The 24,007-nt window shown below is 33.4% G+C and overlaps 1 protein-coding gene across 9 annotated transcripts in view; it reads right to left on the bottom strand.

Annotated features, from left to right (window-relative positions):
- Positions 1-5,339: 5,339 nt before the first annotated feature.
- The window catches only part of OXR1 (oxidation resistance 1), a 454,407-nt gene continuing 435,739 nt past the window's right edge, over positions 5,340-24,007 (bottom strand). For 6 of the 9 annotated variants that reach the window (XM_046004493.1, XM_046004539.1, XM_046004532.1 and 3 more), the window contains 6 exons: positions 16,246-16,326; positions 14,251-14,376; positions 13,317-13,469; positions 11,032-11,127; positions 9,147-9,220; positions 5,340-7,279 (listed from right to left, as the gene is read on the bottom strand). In XM_046004493.1, the coding sequence (XP_045860449.1) occupies positions 7,144-7,279; positions 9,147-9,220; positions 11,032-11,127; positions 13,317-13,469; positions 14,251-14,376; positions 16,246-16,326 (666 nt within the window). In that variant the 3' untranslated portion in view covers positions 5,340-7,143. The remainder of the gene's footprint in view (positions 7,280-9,146; positions 9,221-11,031; positions 11,128-13,316; positions 13,470-14,250; positions 14,377-16,245; positions 16,327-24,007) is intronic. The other 3 variants (XM_046004513.1, XM_046004522.1, XM_046004563.1) reach the window with 1 other exon arrangement.

The raw sequence follows: 24,007 nt of genomic DNA on the forward strand, positions 1-24,007 counted from the left end.
GTATCGGTTGAGTCCTGCTTTGTGACCCAGTATGTGGTCTATTCTGGAGAAGGTTCCATGTGCACTTGAGAAGAATGAGTATTCTGTTGTTTTAGGGTGGAATGTTCTGTGTATGTCTATGAGGTCCATCTGGGCCAATGTTTCATTCAATGCTCTTATTTCTTTATTAATTTTCTGCTTCGATGATCTATTTCTGAGAGGCGTATTAAGATCTCCTACTATTATTGTATTCATATCAATATGACTCTTTATCTTGATTAATAGTTTTCTTATGTAATTGGGTGCTCCCATATTGGGGGCATAGATATTTACAATTGTTAGATCATCTTGGTGGATAGTCCCTTTAAGAATGATGTAGTGTCCTTCTGTATCTCTGACTACAGTCTTTAGTTTAAAATCTAATTTATCTGATATGAGAATCGCTACTCCACCCCCAAACTACTAGAACTCATACAGCAATTCAGTAACGTGGCAGGATACAAAGTCAATGTACAGAAATCAGTGGCTTTCTTATACACTAACAATGAAAATATGGAAAGGGAAATTAGAGAATCGATTCCATTTACTATAGCACCAAGAACCATAAGATACCTGGGAATAAACCTAACCAAAAAGGTAAAGGACCTGTACTCGAGGAACTACAGAACACTCATGAAAGAAATTGAAGAAGACACAAAAAGATGGAAGACTGTTCCATGCTCTTGGATTGGAAGAATAAACATTGTTAAAATGTCTCTACTGCCTAGAGCAATCTATACTTTTAATGCCATTCCGATCAAAATTCCACCGGTATTTTTCAAAGAGCTGAAGCAAATAATCCTAAAATTTGTATGGAATCAGAAGAGACCCTGAATTGCTAAGGAAATGTTGAAAAACAAAAACAAAACTGGCGGCATCATGTTACCCGATTTCAAGCTTTACTACAAAGCTGTGATCACCAAGACAGCGTGGTACTGGCATAAAAACAGACACACTGAGCAGTGGAACAGAGTGGAGAGCCCAGATATGGACCTTCAACTCTATAGTCAAATAATCTTCAACAAAACAGGAAAAAATATACAATGGAAAAAAGACAGTCTCTTCAATAAATGGTGCTGGGAAAACTGGACAGCGATATGTAGAAGAATGGAACTCGACCATTCTCTTACACCGTACACAAAGATAAACTCGAAATGGATAAAAGACCTCAACGTGAGATAGGAATCCATCAGAATCCTAGAGGAGAACATAGGCAGTAACCTCTTCGATATCAGCCACAGCAACTTCTTTCAAGATATGTCTCCAAAGGCCAAGGAAACAAAAGCGAAAATGAACTTTTGGGACTTCATCAAGATCAAAAGCTTCTGCACAGCAAAGGAAACAGTCAACAAAACAAAAAGGCAACCCATGGAATGGGAGAAGATATTTGCAAATGACAGTACAGACAAAAGGTTGATATCCAGGATCTATAAAGAACTCCTGAAACTCAACACACACAAAACAGAGAATCATATCAAAAAATGGGCAGAAGATATGAACAGACACTTCTCCAATGAAGACATACAAATGGCTATCAGACACATGAAAAAATGTTCATCATCACTAGCCATCAGGGAGATTCAAATTAAAACTACATTGAGATACCACCTGACACCAGTTAGAATGGCCAAAATTAGCAAGACAGGAAACAACGTGTGTTGGAGAGAATGTGGAGAAAGGGAAACCCTCTTCCACTGTTGGTGGGAATGCAAGTTGGTGCAGCCACTTTGGAGAACAGTGTGGAGATTCCTCAAGAAATTAAGAATAGAGCTTCCCTATGACCCTGCAATTGCACTGCTGGGTATTTACCCCAAAGATACAGATGTAGTGAAAAGAAGAGCCATCTGTACCCCAATGTTTATTGCAGCAATGGCCATGGTCGCCAAACTGTGGAAAGAACCAAGATGCCCTTCAACGGATGAATGGCTAAGGAAGATGTGGTACATATACACAATGCCTCCATCAGAAGGGATGAATACCCAACTTTTGCAGCAACATGGACGGGACTGGAAGAGATTAAGCTGAGCGAAATAAGTCAAGCAGAGACAGTCAAGTGTCATAAGGTCTCACTTATTTGTGGAACATAACAAAGAACACGGAGGACATGGGGAGATGGAGAGGAGAGGGAATTGAGGGAAACTGGAAGGGGAGATGAACCATGAGAGACTATGGACTCTGAAAAACCACCAGAGGGTTTTGAAGGGGTGGGGGGGTAGGAGGTTGAGGAACCAGGTGGTGGGTAATAGGGAGGGCACGTACTGCATGGAGCACTGGGTGTGGTGCATAAACACTGTTACCCTGAAAATAAACAAAAAAACAAAAAAACAAACAAAAAAGAAATCCACATATTGCTCTTGGGTATATACCAAGGAATTAAATTGCTGGTCAACAGCTTAGCTTTAGCAGATACTGCCAAGAAAAATGTCCAAAGTTGTTTCACTTCACATTTTAAGGTAGACTTTATTGGGTATTTATTCTGTCTTAGGAATTGCCGAAGTTTTGTCTTTTTTGTTGAACTTTTTCGATTTGTAGTTGATTATATATGGTGTGCTTGAGACATTCATTAGATCTGTGTATTATACAAACCTTCCACCCTGTTGCTTGCCTTTTCCCTTTTAATGATTTTTGATGAAAGTTCTTGAAATTTTAATATAGTAGAGCTCATTTCCCTTGTGAGTACTTTTGTGCCCCATTTAACGAATGTATTCATACTCGAAGTTCATGAGATATTCTGTGTTGCTTTACTATTTTACCTTTTCCATTTAGAGCTACAATCTGTAATTTTTGTATGTGGTGTGAGATGGATCAAGGTTATTTGTTCATTACACATATCCAATTAATCCAGCACCATTTATTTAAGAGAGCATACTCTCCACTGAGCAAGTGTCAGCTTTTCAATAAAAATAATTTTCTGGACCCTTGATTTTGATTCTCTCCTCTGTAAATCCTTTGACCAATATCACATTGTCTTACTTAGCTTTTTAATCGTAGTATCTGGTGTTCAAGACTACAACCTCATTCTTCAGTGCTTCCTTGGCTATTCTTTGTCTTTAAATTTCCCACATAAATTTAGAATCAACTTAGTTTCCAAAAATAAACCTGGCCGAGATTTTCACTGCCAGTAGAGATTGATTTGGGGAACTGACATCTTTCAGTACTGTCTTCCAATCATGAATATGGTATATAAAGACTGAGGTCTTTTTTTTGCTATATATGCAGTATTTTCAATGGTATTACAAAGGGCAATATTCTAAGCGTCATTTTCTAATTGTTGGTTGTACATGAAAAATGAAACCTTTTTATATTGAACTTGTATTTAGTAAACTTGCTTAATCTAAAAACTAATTCTAAAACTTTGATCTTTTTGAAATGTTCCATGTCCACAATCATGTCATATATAAATGACATTTGAAGTTCTTCCTTCCCAATCGTTAGGCCTCCTTTGTTGCTTTTTCACTGGTTGAAACTTCCGGAACCATGTTGAATAGAAGTGCTGATAGCAGTTATTGCCAGGCTTCCTATCTCTGGGAGGAAACTTTCAGCAAATCACTATTAAACATAATGTTTCCTGTACATCTGTCAAGAATAATTTTTTAAATCATTAATGATTAAGGAAGAAGCTTTCTTTCCTAGTTTGCTGAATTTTTATTCTAAAACTGGCTGTGAAATTAACCAAAAGCTTCTTTTGCTTCTATAGAGATGATCATGAAATTTTTTTTTTTTTCTGTAAATCTAGTAAATGGTATGTTGAAATGTTAACTGCTCTTGCTTTCCTGGAATAAACTTAATTTGCTTATACTATTCTTTTATATATGGATGATTTGATTTGTGGCTATTTTATGTAGGATTTTATAACTATATTCATAAGAGACTGTTTTAGAACTTTACTTCCTTGTAAGGATTGTAAAGTTTCGGTATCAAGGTCACGCTGGCCTCAAAAGGCAATATCCGAAGTTCTCTCTTAATACCCTGGGTAAAGTTCACCTAATTAAGACTGACTTTTTTTCCTTAATACTTAAAAGAATTACCTAGTGGAACCATCTGGACCTGGATATTTTGCGGACAATTTTTTTTATTAACCAACTCAAATTCTGCAATGCAAAAATCATTATTTCTTCTTGGGTCAGGTTTAACAAATTCTGTTTTCCAAAATGTTTTTCCATCTTACCTACATTGTCAAGTTTATTGATGTAAAAATTTGGTGACAATATGCTCTCCTTTTTACAGTCTAGAGGGCTCTGTAGTAATGTCTTTCACTTTTCAATGGTACTTTTTCTTCATCTTCCTAGAGGTTTAGTTTTATTATTCTCAGATTTTGTCTTGTGTCCTGGCTTAAATTTTACTGACTTCTGTTCCTATCTTCATTTTGCCCTTTTTTTTCATTAGGTTTAATTTGTTGTTGTTCTAGCTTCTAGAAATGAGGCTTAAGAATCTTTCCTTCTGCCTATCACTTAATTACTACCATATCTCCAAAATTAATCTCAAGAATTCCCTCTTTTCACTCAGTCTATAATCTTCAAGGGCATTTCATTTGTAAGTTATAGCTGCAATATCTACTTGTATACTGTTGATTTAAAATTTTTTTTAACAGAATGAAATAGTAACGCCCCTCCCCATCAGCTAATTTCTCATAACCAACCTAATTTCCCTATCTGCTGCTTCTTTTTGTACATCACTCGTATCAATGGAAAATTTACCCAGTTCCTAAGTAAAACACCTAAGAATTATCCTTATCTCTTTCTGACAAGTAGTAATGAAATTGTGTTAACACTAATTCCTAAATCTCTTTCAAATCCATGCTCCCTTCTTGATCACTATTGCTACAATTCTTATTCAGGCCTCATCATTTTTCCTCTGGACTGTGTAAAGGCTTGTCTCCTGGTCTCTAGTTTTTTACTCTATCAATCTAATTTTTAGAGATCTTTCTGAAGTGTAAACGTGATTGTGTCATTCCTCCACTCAAAATTTCTTAATTGCTCCTATGAGATAAAAAAAAAATCTAAATTTCTTGGCACTGCACATAACGAAATTCTTTATGCCATCAGTCCTACCTGGCTATGCACTCCTCATCAAAAAAGAAAATAACGTAATTTAAAAATATCAAGTGACTTGCGCACTTTTTCACAAGCCAAGTACACTCTTTTCCTCATTATTTTAAACTATGATGCTCTACTTGAATGCATCCTTCTATCATTACTATTACCACCACACTACCCAAAACTACTAAAAGCATTTTTTACACATAAACCATAGTAGTAGGCTTAATCAAAGACTTCTTAGATATGAAAGTAACTTGATTATTAAATAAATCCAAACTCAAATTTGTATTTAAGTATTTAATTTTATTTGGTATACACCACTATGACCTTATTGTAACTGAAATCCAATACAGGATTTTTTAAATTATTTATTTTCTTTTAATTATTAGTCAACTCCACAAAGACAATAATACTGCTGTGGAAGACCAAAGGGGGAAAAATGATATATTTATTTACAATTCTCTATGTTGTAAACATTTAATCTATATACTGTTACTAACTTATAATGATAGAGCTTTACATAGACAAGGAAGTGATGCCCACATTTCTATTCACATTCAGCGATAGCATATTAAATAGATCAGATTTTGTTTTCCATTAGCATTATGCTTTCTTTAGATAATTATCTAAACTTTCAAAAGATCTAAATATATTCAACTCCTATACAACTAAAACTACTAAAGCCAACATATTTGGCTTATAATTTCCTTTTTATAATAATTTAAAGTGCTATAAGCAGCCTGGCAATCAACACTTTCTATAAGAACAAAACTACCTTTAAACATTAATTTACAAGATAATATACAATGTTTATCTGGAATAGCTGAAATTTCAGCACAAGGTCACTGTCACATGTATAACAGCAGGATTTTTTTTTTTTTTTTTTGCCTAACATGAAGCTTTGAAATTAACTGATGAATGACCGCCACAATGGCATATTACTGATTTCTTACAAAAGAGGATAAGAACTACTAGTATAATCTATCTTGTCTTTGTTTTTTTTGAGGTCACTTGACAGTAAGTATTCAACATATTCAACATATTCAACAAGTCTACTGAGTTACAATATTGTCTACTATAATCATTGCCCTTTTATAACAGCAAATGCTAATGGTAGTTAATAACATATATCACTCAAAAAAACACTTTTTTTTTCTCTTTTGAACAGGAACCTATATTTTGGGAGTTGGTGTGCAAGAAGGCTAAAACAACAGAACAATAAAACAGTGTATCTGACACAATATGTTGAAGAAATATGCATCTGTTTCATAGTTTTTGTACTTATGATAATGCCCTGCTAAGCTACAAATATGTAAATAGTATATTTTCTTGCTTGATATATTAAGTCCACTAGAATCAAGTTCTCATTCTCCTTTGTATTATATAACTTTATCAGATAATCCAGTCATGAAAGCTTACGCCCAAACCTGCAGATCATGTGCACTGTGGTCTATTACAACCAGAATTCTCTTCAATTTTCATTTTTATTAAAATGAAATTGAGAATACCTGAAAATTAATAAAGAGAATGTTGTAGTATGAATTAAAACTAGAACTCAGTGGTTTATGGACTATTCATTATTTTGGCATGTGTTTTTTCCTTCACAAGAATGACTAAGTTGAGCCTGTCCAAAAGTCACCTGTTGCAACCTCACAAATACCTCACAGCATTATCTAGTCTTCATTCTCTCAATGTCCCAATTAGACTGCTCCAGTAAAACAATCAACAGAGTTTTAAAAACAACAAACCAAAAGAGGTTCAAAAAAAGAGCACCATCCTATTAGGAGACTGAGATAACATGGACTGTAGATGAGGTGGTTACTATGATTAAAATGCTGCCAAAATTCTGACAAAACCCAAGCTGTTATACTGCATGGACCCACACCATGGTCTAAACCTAAAAAACCCTGGGTCAGAAACATGATTTTAAAAATAAATTCTAAAATTATCGCTGTAAAAAATGGTGATACGATTAATTTTAAAGCACAAGTGACATGTTACATTGTATTGCTTCTTGAACTTTCCAAACAATGCTTGTCCACGTCAGGTTTGGGCCAGTATCCTGCTAAGACAGAGAGCATTACATTTATTCAAAAGCCCAGATTTCAATGTCTTGAATAAAGAAATCTTCCTTCTTAGAAAGTGTATGATTCCCAAATGTTTTACAAGAATGGCTTCTTCCATGGTAGAGATCTCCATCAAGCCAAAGGGCAAATTCTCCCCTGCAATACATAAAAGAAAACAGTTTTAGCAATAATCTCTTAATACTTATGCCCTAAATTGTAAGATAAATATTGCAGGGGTTGTAAAATAATAATTTTAATGTGACATTTCAATATTCAAAACTCTAAAATCATTCATTTTTTCAAACTCTTTCCTACTCCTTTCCATATTAGTACAAGGCAATTTTGTTTTGCTCACATCCCAGTATAAAAATCACTTAGTGCACAGATTAAGCAACAAAATGAATCCTCTAAAATTAACTTCACAAAGAATTCTTTTGACTGTACAGGTGCCACTCTGTTATTCTTTGCCTGGTATTACGGGTTTCTTTGGTAAATGGTTTTAATATATTTGACAGGAGTTAAAATATTTAATGTATTTAACATGAAAACCCCTTCTCATCTAACATTAACATGCATGGTTAATGTTAAGAGTTCAATCTCCAATTCACAACTTAAGAAACTTTATAGACTTCAATTTGCTCAAGGTCCCATATGTAATATATGTTGAAAACAATCTAAATCAGGTCTAACTCCAAAGCCTATACTTAGTCCATCACATCATGATTTATATTTGGGGCTCCTGTTTGGAATTCTGGAATATCAAAGTCCGTGTTGCTCTATGTTTCTGAGCCTGTACTCTCCTTCTCCAAAGACTGTAAACTTAAGTTGCTATCGAATGACCCAATGTTTAGTTTAGCTAACTGCAATCATGTGGTATAATCAAAATCAAGTTCCAGCAGACATCTAATGACATTATGTATGTTATTTTCAAAGATTCAAAGGCATCTTTAAGAGCTTGAAATTATCAGCCTATGAGGACTTCCTAGAGAGCTAAATGAATCACATTACGACTACCAGTTGAAGTAGGGCCAAATGACTGCCTGCACCCACCAATTAAAAAAAAAGGTGTAATTGGAATATATAAACATATGCTGATTCCAACAACTAAGAATAACATGGTTTTTAGTTATCTGGTTAGGTCCCTCAGAGAAGGCTATAATAACCATGGTAATTTTTTAATCACTGAAATCATGTCTTCCAAACACCTACCTATATAAAAGCTTAAGAGAAATTTGTTAGAATCACTCAGGATAACGAATATTCTTGCATACTAACAAGATTCTGCAGCCTAAATCAATTATTGTAAACCCTCAGCTGTGGGAAACAAATAATACTTTTATAAGTTTGGGAATTATTTAGCATACTTTATATCTGATCCTGAAGGATGGAGAGAAATACCAAAAGAAGGAGTCAACGTTTGCTAAGAAGCACTATTTGAAAGTTTAGGCTAGGAGAAGTAGAGCAAACTACTTCCAAACACTGTCTTTTAAAGATTGAATAAAGTTGGGGTGCCAGAATAAACAAAAGTTCTCATAGTGCTTCCTATGCAAAGGGAAATCAAATTAATGACTGAAGCATACTGTTAAAAACAAAGCAAATAAGAAAACAAATTCCTATTATTCTCCTACATATCCATCCAAATAGTCTCCAGGGTAGAATAAAAAGGAAACAATTGAATCTTTTTAATACATTGAGAGAAACAACATACCATCGTGTTTTTTAAAACACTTGAGAAGGTCTAAGATATTAGTGTATTTCACTTTCAAATACCAAGGAGTCCCTCTACTCTAAAAGATGGGTTTTAATCAAAAGGGAATCAACAGCATTTAAAAATGAATAAACAAATATTTTATCAATAGTTTCACATACTACCTGTAAGCACTCCCTGTAAACGTATTTTCTTAATCATAATATACAAATTAAGATTCTAATGTCCAAACTTTCCAAAAATAACTGATTTTATAAATAACACAGATGAATAGTTTCTTTAAATACCTCATGGTAAAATGTCCAAGAGACTTACCCTCCACCACCAAAAGCTAGTGAATCCATGTCTCCTTTGATAAAAAACATATTATCTCCTGTCCACTTAAAGACCTACATAAATAAAAAGAAAGCTTTAAATATATAGATGAAAATGGTTACTATATATAGTTAGTTCTCCTAAATCCAAACTACTTAACAAAGCCTAGATTGACAGTAAGAGGAATAGTAACAGCACGAACAAAAGACTGGGCAAAAGGGTATGATGCTTTGGGCTTCAGTAGTTGTATGACTAAGTTTAAAAGCACACAACTTTCATTTCCAATTCCTCAAATCTTATTATCTCTTTACACATAGTTCTCTTTTCTATGTATGTGTCAAGAACTGGGTGGTTAGTGAAAAAAGTTGAAGAAGAAAATCTTAAATTTTAAAAAATTAAAATAGATGCCATTAACTTTTACCATTAAACATAAATGTACACTAATTTGATAATACTTTGATATAAGGCCAAGGGTCTTTTCTTTGGATACAGATTTGCCTATCATCATTCTTATGTAACCCTACTACGTATGTTTATGGTTTCTAGTTTCAATTTTTTTAAAGAGCAGTGAGGACATAAAAACACTTAAGAAGTCCAAGAGCAAAATTTCTATATGTTCATATTCTTAAATACCTTTTTTACTAATCTTCCGTGGGAATTTTACTTAAACCTAATAAACAGCCATTTCTACCACCACACCTCATCTTTATCAACTTTTTCCTAAGTATTCATTATAGTTTTCAATAAAATATTTTTATTTTTTAATTTTTTTCAATAAAATAAACTTTAACATTTGCTTTTTCATAGTTATAAAACATCTAATTTGTAACATTATCTGGTAGAAATAGCATAGAAAGATTTAAATATAAGCATAACTGATGCTTAAAAAATCTGTAACGGGAACCTGGGTGGTTCAGTCAGTTTGCTTATGGCTCCTGGTTTTGGCTGAGATCATCATCTCATGGGTGGTGAGATCCAGCCCCACATCAGGCTTCATGATTAGTAGGGAGTCTGCTGCTCTGCCTCTCTCTCCCCCTGCCCTCACCCCCACCCCCCTCATACTTTCTCAAATGAGTAAACAAATCTTAAAAAAAAAAAAAAAATCTGTAATAATTATAAACTTCCAGTTAGCTGCAGGCATCGGTTATATTTTATGAGTGAACAAAAAGCACTGGTTAATCTGGTGAGCCAGTGAAGCACAAGACATCTAGTGTATTATCAAACCCTTCCTATTCTGCTCATTATAGAAACTATTTTTAAAGACTACTTTTTTTAACCAACTGTGCTGATTCCTTTTTCAAGATTATAATTTCAACTCTTAGGAAAGGTCTGACACACTGAACTTCAATGTATCTAAGATGCTGCGACTGCATGCAATGTTTTAAACAGTCAACATATTGACTGAAATTCATGTACATCTCTACATTTTAGATCTTACTGGCACTGGAATGTAGTCAATTTAAGTTAATCAAGCCATAATAAGGAAAAAGAAGTCAGGTAATTAACTGATTTAAACCCAAATGATTTATTTTTTAAGTTTTCAATACTTACATCATGCAACTTAGTCACTGAAAGTTTCTAAGAATTTCACAAAGGAAATTCAGAACAGTAATAATGATGTATACTCCTTACTGAGACCATGATGTATGTCTGGTACTATGTCAAGTGTATGATTCTCATTTAATTTTTAAACAATCTTGTTACATTTTATGGTTCCCATTCTATCCATAGGAAAGTTGGACCTCAAAATGGTCAAAAAGTGCTAAGTTACAGTTAGTAAAAGACAGAGATGAGAGTCAAATGCAAGTGTATATGACTCCAAAGTGCATGTTCTTTTCATTATGCCATCTCTTTATAAACCAGATTTTGGAATAATTGTCCTTACCTCAAACTCTGGACAGAATGTAAAAACAAAGGTCTCTCCAGTACCATAAAAGCCATCACTCACTTTAAATGGCTCAGATGCTAATGCACCAAAAACCTAAGGATTAAAAAAAGGCATGCTCAATGACATGACTATTAATTTGCTTCATTAAGCATTACCTCATTATTTAGGTTTAAGTTAAGATGTAAAAACAACCAGAAATGTAATATAATTTTATCTACTTCTACTTAAAAAGGAAAACACGATCGGCTGTTATAAAATTTGCATTATTGTCAAGTACAAAGCCTATCAGGTTCTCAATGGAAAATTTTTCCTAGTTTTGAAATCTAAAAGGATGCTTATTGGGGTGCATGGGTGGCTCAGTCATTAAGCGGCTGCCTTGGGCTCAGGTCATGATCCCAGGATCCTGGGACTGAGCCCCACACTGGGCTTCCCGCTCAGCAGGAAGCCTGCTTCTCCCTCTCCCACTCCCCCTGCTTGTGTTCCCTCTCTTGCTGTCTGTCCCTCTCTGTCAAATAAATAAATAAAAATCTTTAATTAAAAAAATTTTTTTTTAAATTAAAAAAGGATGCTTATTATGACAATTAAACAATCTTAAAAAGTGATTATCGGGGCACCTGGGTGGCTCAGTGGGTTAAAGCCTCTGCCTTCGGTTCAGGTCATGATCCCAGGGTCCTGGGATCAAGCCCCACATCGGGGGTCTCTTCTCAGTGGGGAGCCTGCTTCCTCCTCTCTCTCTCTCTGCCTGCCTCTCTGTCTACTTGTGATCTCTCTCTGTCAAATAAATAAATAAAATCTTTAAAAAAAAAAAAGTGATTATCACATTTCTGGAGAACATATGCACAACACATGTACAATAAGGATAACAAGTTACAGGGGGATTACAGGATTTAGGAAAGCAAAAACCCTTCTGCACAGGTAAACATTCTACTACTAAAAAGGTATATGCTCTTTTCGTCTTCATTAGACAATAAATTCAGTGAGGGAAGGCTTTTGGTCTGAATTGCTTGGACCTGTAATGCTATACTTTTACACAGAACAAGATACAAAACATAAATAACCTAGAAAAAGAATGAGTGAATAAGGAACTGGGACAAGGTATTTCAATGCTCTGGGTCTAAGTTTCCACATCATAAAATGGGAATGTAGAGAGTTTTATAGATGATTTCTATAGTCACTTTAACAGTCTTAATTTTTTATAATCTATTGAATCTACTTTTACGGTATTTATATTTTTAAAATAGACTTTCTTACTGAAAGTTGTAAGCATACACATATACATATTTCAAATAAATATAAACACACAGCTCAATGTGGAATTATCACAAAGCAGTCCCATTTGACCTTCATTTAGAACAAGAAACAGAACATCATTAACACTTCCCCAGGGAAGTTAAAAAGCCAGAATACCATAGATATGTTTTGCCCATTTATGAAATTTCCTTAAATGCATTTGTAAGACAGTTACTCCTTAGTGTCTGATTTTCAACTCAATATAACATTTGTGACACAAATCTATGCTATGGCATGTAGTAAGAAGTTCCTTCATTTTTGTGCTGCAATTACCTTTTACTGGGTGTATAACTTTGGGGAAGTTGATGAAATTCTTTTAGTCATAGTTACTCTTCTTTAGAACAGTGATGATAAAAGTATCAATCTCATAGGGCTTTGATGATTAAATAAGGTAATGCACATCAATGATTAGTCAAATATGTGGAAACAGCATAATAAAGATGTCAGTAGTAGTAGTGTTTTGCTTTTTAAATTAATATTGCTATTTCATCCTGTCATTACTCTCCAATCTGAACTAACTGACCTGAATTAGATGTTTCAGGAACAAACCAAAACCAATAGCAATATTTCTCTTGCTTACCTATGGTTTTGTTCTTGGTATCTTCTTCACACAATTATCTTTAACTTTCCCAAAACTATGCTTCAAGACTCTATAATTTTCACCCTTTCCGTGAACTTCATTCTCACCTTGTCCAAATAGATATGAACACCACTTTTGCTTTCTCTTGGTTCTCACTACATTTGGCATATTTTGCTTATTCCAGGAGATACTAGTATACCTAAATGTTCTTTTTTACCAGACTATAATCCCTTAAAGGATTCATGCTATCCTCTGTAGCACTCAAAAATGCCTTCTATATTAGAAGTACTAATAAAATTATCAGATAATAAAAATGTACTAATGGAAATAATTTTTATGAAAAATATATTAAATGTTTCTTTTAACTGTAAGATCTTAAAGGGTAAGGTGTCTATTTAGTCATTTTTCATACCTGCCCATCACTGTCTTTAATCACCATCAGCACTGGGGTGTCTAAACCTGTCATTGTTCGATAAAGAGTCTTCAAGCTTGTGCCATGCTTCCCAGTGCCATAAACAAGAGTCCATGGATAGCCAATTGTTCTTGGTGGAAGATGCTTGGTAAGCTTTGAAAAATAAAATGTTAACATTTTACTTGATAGCTTATTGTTAATATACAAGACAGTAATGTCAGCTGAAATGTAATGGTACTTTATAAAATGTAGGCTATAAAAATATCAGTAGAAATTATTATCAAAGATACAGAGATGCATAAAGAATAACTGTACACTTCTCAGAATGAAACAGTAATTGTACACCAGGAAAAGAAAGGAACATGCCAAGTAAGGACATGGATTAGAAGAAAGACAAGAAATAGGGTTTACTTATTGTTTTTACCCTCTGTATTAAATTGGCAAAAAAACTGAATGGACTGTTAGATTATTAACAAACTCTCAAATAATGGGCCCTAGAAACTGAGCTTCAACATTTTATAGCTGTGTGACCTTGAGAAAAATACTAAATTTCTCTATGCCTAAATTTTTTCACTCATAAAATACACACAATAAGAGTATCCAACTCTGATAGGTCCTGTAAAAAACACATGACATAATCACATAAACCAAGTAACTACTACACAGTAAGAAATCAAAATTTTGGCTATTATAACACCTCATCTAAATTGCTATTGTTTATTCTAATGTCTGCTCCGAACATCTTCTGTTGTACTAGTTGCTATATTTTGTTTACTTTTATTCACAGGAAAGGAAGACTAACAACAGTAACCCTACTTCTTTAGCTTGAAAACAACTGAAAAGAGGCCATTTTACTCCTACGGGCACACGCTCAGAAATGCACAAATGTATATGTGCACATGTGCACATATGTATCAATGCACATATGTCATACCTTTTCAATTTGGTCTGGCAGTAAGAGTTCACTGGGATCACTTAGGTTTGGTCGAAAAGATTCAGACTCCAGGTCTGCTTTCAGTGGAGCAATCTGCTTTGAATTTAGGTCTTCTCTTGTAGTAATCTAAAGAAGTAAACAGCAGCAGCATGTTAATATAAAACTGCAACATACATTAAACAATGTCTGCCTTTTGAGAGAAATAAAACTTTGTGCCTTAAAAAAATGGGCTAAAACTTTAATTTAGGATTTTAGAAGTCAAAAGATGCTCCATCTAATAACAGTAGTATATCCAAGGTAGAAAAAGATTTTTTAAATATAAACATATATTTTTCTCAACCACTATATGATGGAAAGATAACGATTAACATCCCTATTTCTGTGTGAAAGGAAAAGTCACACGCAAACTTTAATTTTCCTGCTGAAGGGCAAAAGTGAGCCAGCTAGCTTGCTATTTATCAGTGCTATTTAAAATATGTGGGAATTTTTCTTTTTTTCATGGTAAACATAAAATTTGCCAGAAATTATTAAGAAAACTTTCTGGGTGCCAAAATTTTAAAGAATGATCCAAAGAAAGTATAGCTTTTCATCAGTATGTGTGCATACATAGATTTGCTTCACTGAAAAATTACCATTACTTAGAAAATGACTTCCTTATTATTACTTTCAAAACACTTTTTGTAAATAGAGTTGGACCACACAAGAAATTTGAAAGTCAATTTTTTCATACCTATATTTTAAAAATTAGATAAATTTGACCCATTAAAAAAGAATATATGCTTTTGCATGATGGAAATGATCCCAAAACAACATTCTTAAAATGATAAAGATGTCAATTAACTCAAAACAAACTTGGATACAATCTATTCTGTTGATACTTTTTCATATTTTTAGTAAATTATTTTATAAAGTACCATTATTACTTTTATTTTAATATTTAAAATGCAGTAACATTAGGAAATAAAAGATGTAAAACATAACTTATTGATGTAACTTTTAAGTCGGAAAACAGAACTCTATTGGAGCAGATAACTAAAATGCAGCAATGTACAGCAACTGATTCCATTAAGAATGAAATCTTGCTAAATTATTTTGTTCTTTTACCAGATTTCTTACCAAACCTAAACAGCATATATTTTCAACCAATACATGTTCTAAAACTGTATTGTTTTTTGATGAGATGTTAAACTATATTAATTCCTTCACATCATCAGCATGTTTTACCCTTATTCTGATGATGTGAAAGGTTAAAAAAAAAAATCCAAGCCAGCATGAGAAGCATTAAAAGAAAAGAAAAAAATTCAGTAGTTCTAGCACAGCCATGAAAACATCATCTCATTAAGAAGAGGAAAGCACACAATAATACACAAAACTGAAAAATGAGTTCAATTGTATCACTTTGTTTCTTAAAAAAAATCACAAAGATTATTTCATGGAATTTTAAATAATTTATCTAGTTCTGATATCTACGATATTATTCTAAAGCATTTCTAATACCAACCAGGAATACCTCAAAAACAAAAACAGTTTATCTCATTAAAATATTTGATGTGAGGTTGATACAACTGAAATAACCTTAAAGAAGAGAAAATATTTAAGCCTTGTTATTCATTAAAAGGTTTTCAATTGTCTGATAGTACTTCATCTTTCAGATTTTATTTAGTAACGATTCAACTTCAAACCCAAAACATTCTTCCAATTTTAAAATTAAATGAACACTCCTCACTGCTCTAAGAAACACAATACTGAGAACAGTTCTACAAGTGACAGAAAATTCCTCTGAATATTTTAAAAATGAAAAGATGACAGAAAAGATAATCTAGAGCTCTTCAAGGCAAAACTGGACTCTTTAAAAACAAAAAGGAATTTTCTGATGGGTTATTTTAGTGCCACAGTCAAAACAAATCCTTTAAAAATGAGATTTGCCCTGACGGGAGACACTAAAAACAGGGAGTGTTCAATCTCCGGAGGGGTTTAAACTACTGAATGGGGCACCTGGAGACGTCTGCAGAGTGTGCGCAGTTCTTCAGTATTTAGAGCATCGATCCTGCGGTGATACTCAGCCACTGACACTACCTGAATATGGAGACAGGAAGACAATAATTCCACTGACAGTTGAGAAAAAGAGCCAGAACAAAGCAAAACAAAAAAATGGAGAAATTTAAATGGAGAAAGAGAACTGTATTCAGGGTTTCTTTCCCCACTCCATGCTGAAAATCCAGGAGATACCAACATCAAGCTATAGTGAAATACACATGAATGAGTTTAAAACTGCTATATCCAACTGGTTCACAATATAAGGTTTATGAACTGCTTCATATAGACAGAATTTGATTGAATAAACAGAATTATAGTTGCTATTTATAAAGTAAACACTACAGAAAACAACATGCTTTGCTAACATCAAAGACAAAATCGAAGATAACATCTAAAATCATAATGGCAAGCATTTTACGAAGAAAAGGCAGTTTCAACTCTCCCCTCCAAATCAGTTTAGCTCAACATTATATCTTAAAGGCAATGCTGGAAGAATTTCTTTTAGGTAAAGATAAGAAACATACCCATGCCATGTGATCTGAATAAGAAAAAGGAAGAGGAAGAATAAGTAATGAAATACATTAAAAAACCTAAGGTAGTAAGAAAAATAAGCTCTAGAAAGTAAAAATTAGATTTTCAAAAGTGTATCTAATCAACAGTACCTTCTCAGGCATGTCTACTTCAGTCTTTCTACAGGACTCTTTTCAGTTTTTATCTTTATATTATTTCTTTATGTTGGTACTGTAACAGTTATCTGTGACTAAAACTTAATGGCTTTCCTACATTCTGAATTCCTAAGAGAAATTCTTTACCTTCTTAAGTGCCTAGATCAGTCTCTTGCATAATGCAGCTGAAAGCTATATATGAAGAGGAGCATTATTATAAAAGTCCACAAAAACACGCAAGTTTCCTCAGGTTGATACAATAGCTACAACTCTCTCAGATCATGACTCAATTCCTAAAACAGAAACCATAATACAGTGAACTCTGGTTGTGCCATAAATACGTGCTGACTCTCCTGAGCTATGACAGATTGCTCTTATGATCAACACAGTTGAACCACTGGCTTGGAAAGAGTTGACTTCTAACGTAGGTTTTAAAAAGCTCTTCTTCTAACCAACTAAAATAAATTAACCCATATACACTGAGGTAACTCTGACAAGTTATATAAGCCTGTTGAAAGCTATGAAAGACATGAGAACAGTAAAAGGGAAAAGAAACTGAATAGATATGTTTTCTCATAATGACTTTTACAAATTGACAATGCATGCAATGTGATGGTTGATTCTACTTACAAAGAAACCTAAAATGGTTATGATCTATTTCTCCATAAAACAATGGAATTAATAAGACAACATACAAAATACATTTTTTTATGAAATAACATGCACACATACAGGACATACTATCCTGAACATAGTAAATGATAGCTATTATTGTTAACATTATTTTTGCTTAATTATTTTTCACAAATTACCCTAAGGACCAAAGGGTAATGTCTGAAGAGCTTCCTTATTTACTTACTTATTTATTGATTGATAGTATTTATTTATTTATTTATCCATAGTAAAATACTTCAGTTTTGAGAGCTCAACTGTCTAAAAGAGCTCAACTCTTCTGAAATTAATTTTAAATTTCAGGATTAGATAAAAATATTAAAGACCTTTCAATTAAGAACAAAAAAATTTTCAGTAAAGGTGAAAGAGAAATTAGATCTTAAAAATTTAAAAAATCACAGCCTGTTTTTCTATGAGCAGGAAAAGAAATCTCCACAAAATACTAAATGGCCAGCTGTATTTTTCTTTTTTTTCCCAGGGTGTTCAATCTGATCAAGTCTCCTAGCCAAGAGTTTTCAAATTATATGACTTATCTACTCCTCTGCATTCCTTCTATCCTTCTGGTTAACATTAATTTTATACTTATTTCTACTAAAGCTCCTTCTGTTACCATATTAAACACATTTCTTTGCTAGAAGTAAAATTAAATTATGCTCACAAAAGGAATCACTTACAAGCTAACCATATCAATATCACTGAGTAGGAGGTATCACTGAGAGAACATGAACTGCCATCCTAAGTATAAGCTTTTAACATTTGATAAAGTCATAGTTTCTTTTTACTGTCACAAATCTACCTTTTCTCATTCACACTGTTTTTGTAAAAAGCTGTATTTTGGGACTTATAAACTCATCACATCCTCAATCCTAATATTTCCTCAGGCTATAATGAATGAATACACAAGAAACTGTCAAAAGAGTCTGTGAATTAAGAAAAAGGGTGTGGGGGCACCTGGGTGGCTCAGTGTGTTAAAGCCTCTGCCTTCAGCTCAGGTCATGATCCCAGGGTCCTGGGATCGAGCCCCACATCAGGCTCTCTGCTCAGCAGGGAACCTGCTTCCCTTCCTCTCTCTCTGGCTGCCTCTCTGCCTACCTGTGATCTCTGTCTGTCAAATAAATAAATAAAATCTTTAAAAAAAAAAAAGGAAAAGGGTGTGAAATCAAATGAGTACAGAAACATAGGTCATATCAAAATAAATGAATAAAGACATACAGATTCCTAGTATATATGATAGAACTGAATTAGTCTTTTTTTTTTTTTAAGATTTTATTTATTTATTTGACAGACAGAAATCACAAGTAGACAGAGAGGTAGGCAGAGAGAGAGGAAGGGAAGCAAGTTCCCCGCTAACTGGAGAGCCGGATGTGATGCAGCGCTCTATCCCAGGACCGGGGATCATGACCTGGGCCGAAAGCAGAGGCTTTAACCCACTGAGCCACCCAGGTGCCCCATGGAACTGAATTAGTCTTAAATTAATTTTTATTCCTTTGGTAAATCATACTTCATGTACAGAATTTAATTACCCAAAAGATGAAGCAGATTAAGTAGAAAATGGACACATCTCTACAAAATGTCCTATACCAATTAAAGATGCAGAATTTGAAGAAACTAACCTCAATTAAAAATATATTCACTATCTTGCTAGAGTCATTTCTTGAGGAATAAAGTGGTTTGCATATACAGCCAAACCCCCGCTGTAGGAACTAAGTACTATGACCTACTCTCTACAGAATTGAGTGCTACTCTCCAGTCTTTTCAGTCTGACAAAGGGCTCTCACACAGAGAAAGTGTTTCCCTAAGCACTTATTTTCCACAGAATACAAATGTAGGGGCAGGATCAAATCCACCCATCTATTACAAAGGGACTAACAACAACCACTACAGAACAAAAGCTAAAACTACAGAAAACTTACAGTTTCTGTCAGTCCCATGAGTAAAAACATGTTCTTCTCCTAGACATAAGACTAATGCTATGGTCTAATAGTCCTCCTTCTAGGATGCTGGGTATTTCCCCAAGATTACCCCACCAAAAAAAAAAAAAAAAAAAAAAAAAAAATCTCCCTTCCCCCAACTTCCCAGCAGACTAACAAAAGTCTGGTAGATAGCTGTGAATGTGATATTTTTATCCCTTACTTATTCCTTACTTTTGTTTCTTAGTAAAGGGAAATGGAGTAGAAAGACAAATATTACCTAATCAATGTAATCAACTAATTACCTAGTTTGGTACCCCAAAATATGTTTAGTAAGGAGGAAATCAAAGTTTCAGTAGCTAACAAAAAGGCATACAACAGCATCCTTGAAATCACATAAACTTCTGTTCTATACATACATAGCAACATCTTTATTTTAAAATAAGATGTGGATTATGTTAAAACTTTGCTCCTTTTTTTCCCTAAATGACTACTTTCAAAATAACACTTCATGGGACTATAATAAATAAGGTATAAAAGAAGCAATTAGAGAATCATAAATTAGCCAAAAAGTAGAAAGAGGGAAAAAAAGAGATCCATAGTGAATCAAAACCAGAACATATTATCAAAGTTTTGATTTGAATAAATCTATATTTAAAATTACTTCCTCTTAAGTATATTTGTAGGTGACTCAGATTTTCATGAGAAGGCAGATATATTCCCTGTTCTTTTAGTCAAAAAGACACCTGTTAACCACTCAAAACCACTCAGTTATTCTATGTGTATGCTGCTTAAGCTTTCTGGAACAATAAATGTAAGAAGTGAATCTCAAAAAGGGAATAATCTTATTTTCTCCACAGTATGTCAGAGAAAAAGAATACTCACGACAAAATCTTGAAATATATAAATCCACTATTACAGTTGGATATTTCAAAGCTCCTATCTCAGTCATTTATAAATCCAGCAGGCAGAAAATCAGTAAGAACATAGTCAAACTGAAAAACGCCTCAATTAACTGCATCTGACATGTATAGTCTACTCATCCAACAACAACAGAACACACATTCTTTTCAAACTCACACGCAACATTCATTAAGACAGACCACATTCTGATCCACAAAACATAATTGAACAAATAGGTATTATAAAAAGTATGCTCTCAGACCACAAGAGAATTAACTAGAAATTATAACAGAGAAACAGTGGGGAAATCCCCACTTTGAAATTGAAAATACTTTTCAACAACACGTTTCTAATTAATGCACAGTAAAAAAAAAAAAAAGTCCTGGGAGAAATTTTAAATGTTTTGAACCTCATGAAAAAAAAAGAGTTCCAAAGTACTGAAATTTTGGGATGCAGTGAAGACAGGAATTAGAGGAAAATTTATAGCATAGAATGCATATATAAGAAAAGGAAAGATCTAAGATCAATAATCTAAGCTTCCATCTTAGGAAACTAGAAAAAGAACAAATCAAATCTGAAGTAGAAGAAAATAAATAATAAAAAAAAATTTAACAGAAATCAATGAGACTGAAAACAAAATACAGAGAAAAATCAATGAAACAAAGAGCTAATTCTTTGAAAAGGTCAACAAACTGATAAACCTCTAGCCAAGCTAACTAAAAGAGAAAAAAGAAATGAATTATGTCAGAAATGAAAAGGGATCATCACTATTGATCCCATGGACATTAAAAGAAAGGAATATTACAAAGATTTTATTTATTTATTTGAGAAAGAGAGTGTGAGCATAGAGGACAGAGGTCAACTGGAGAAGCAGACTCCCTGCCAAGCAGAGCCTGATGTGGGACTCGATCCTGGGGCTCCAGGATCATGACCTGAGCCGAAGGCAGTCGCTTAACCAACTGAGTCACCCAGGCGCCCAGAAAGGAATATTATAAAGGACTTAATACCTATAACTTTGATAACTTAGATGAAATGGACCAATGCCTTAAAAGAAACAAACCACCAAAACTTACACAAGGAAAAAAAAAAACAAAAACAAAACAGATCAACTGAGTAGGCCTATATTGATTAAGAAATTTAATTAGTAACTACTTATCTTCCAAAACAGAAAATATGAGACCCAGTTCTAGCCAACTAAAATGAATTAGTTACCAGGAAACATCAAGATACTCTACAGAAAGCTATGCAAACTTGTTGGAAGCTATGAAAGACAAGAATAAAAAAACGGATATACTGAACAGATTTCCATTTATAACATTATTATATTGACTTCTGCAAAGTAACAATAATGCATGTACTATGGTAGCTGACTCTACTTACAAAGAAAATTATGATCGCTGGCATCTGGATTCACTGATAAATTCCATCAAACATTTAAGGAAAAATTATGCTAATTCTCTATAGTTTCTTCCAGAAAATAGAGGCAGATGAGGTATTTCCCAATTCATGAACTAAACATCTGAACAAACACCTCACCAAAGAAGACAAAACAGAAGGCAAAGAAGAATATGAAAACATGTTCAATATCATACATACAAATTAAAATAATGGGATACCACTACATACCTATTTAGAATGGCTAAAATCAAAAGAACTAACATCAATGCTGGTGAGTATGTGGAGCAACAGGAATTCTCATTTACTATTGGTACAGTGGAAAATGGTACTGCTGCTTTGGAGAAGTCTGGTAGATTGTTACAAAACTAAACATATTCTTACATAATCCGGCAACCATGCTCCTTCATATTTACCCAGATGATTTGAAAACTTATTTTCACACAAATTCTTCATGTAAAACAGCCTTTTAAGTGTCAAAACTTGGAAGTAACAAAGAGGTCTTTCAATAGGTGAAAGGATATATCCAGACAACAGAATATTAAGTCAGCACTAAAAATAAATGAGCAATCAAGCCATTAAAAGACAGTGAGGAAGTTTACATGTATCTTATTAAGTGAAAGAAGCCATTCTAAAAAGTCTACATATTGTATGACGGCAACTGTATGATACTCTGGAAAAGGCAAAACCACAGAAACGAGAAAAAGATCAGTGGTTACGAGATATTCAGGTAAAGAGGGACAAATGGAGGCAGCACAGGGAACTTATAAGGTAGTGAAACAATCCTGTATCATCCAATAATGGTATATGTCATTCCACAGAATGTGAAACAGAAAGAATAGACCATAAGGTAAAATACGGACTTTGGGTGATAATAATGTATAATGTTATTTCATAAATTATAACAAGTATACCACACCAATACAAGCTGTGAATAACAGGAGTACTGTGTGTTGGTTGGGGGAGAGGTACAAGGGAACTCTGTACTTTGCACTCAATTTTTGTATAAACCTAAAATTGTTCCAAAAATAAAATCTATTACTTAGAAAAAAATCAAGGAAAGATAAACACAAAATCTGGGGAGGTGATTACCAATTTGGGGAAAACATGAAATGACAAGGAGAAAGAACATACAGGCTGATACAACTGCTTTGATAATGCTCTAGTTCTTTAGTTGTGTAGTGGGATCATAGAAACTCACTTTATTATTATGCCTCCTAACTTGCATATGTAATAAACATAGTTTTCAACTACTAAGTCAAATGAATAAAGAAAAAAAAATTCTACACTGAATATATATGCATATATCTTTTCAGTTAGGTTGCTGACTAGAAAGCAGATGTTTTACATACAGTAAGATGTATATAAATACTAGTTAATAAATTTCCTGTGAACAGGTACTACAAGTAGGTAACACAGTATAGCAGAAAGAATACTGAGTTTGGGTGCAGACCTCTGCTTTATTTTTAATTCTGCTTTTTAGTAGTTTTGTGAAGTTGAACAATTGCATTTAATCTCTCCATTTCTATGTCTTTCAAACAGAAATAATATTTTAAGCACTTTATGAGGAATAAATGATAATATATGTAAGCCATATATCAAAATAAACACTGACACATTAAATATACAAAATAAATGTTAATTCCCGTTCCCTGGCTATACTGTAAAGATTTTGAGAGAGAGTAAAGAATTTAAGGGCACAGGCTAAAGCAAGAATGTGTGGATTCAACCACAGCTCTGACCCTTATTTGTTGTAATATGACTGCCTTTTGTTTCTTAAAATGGAGATCAGAGTAGCAATTTTCACAATGAGGATTAAATGATGTTAAGTGTTTAGAATAATACAGTGTTATTAGCATACAGTGTTAGAAGTAATTATTTTTCCCATTAACATGATTATTATCTTGAACCAAGGTCACTGGAAGATTTTTACATTTAAAGTAGCTCTTCCTATGGACTTTTTCTTACAGAGATGTAAATAATTTATCACAGGATTTTTTTCCTCCTATTTTCATATATGAAAGCCTAAGTACAAAAAAAATTTGTCTTGTCACATGAGGGCCTAAATATAAAAAAAAATTGACTAAATTAATGAAATATTGACAGAGATAAAACAATATTGCTATATTTAATGATTTGTGACTTTAATCTGATTAAGCCTAAATTCTTATTATA

This window comes from Meles meles, chromosome 1 (genome assembly GCF_922984935.1).
Source record: "Meles meles chromosome 1, mMelMel3.1 paternal haplotype, whole genome shotgun sequence".
Classification (NCBI taxonomy): domain Eukaryota; kingdom Metazoa; phylum Chordata; class Mammalia; order Carnivora; family Mustelidae; genus Meles; species Meles meles.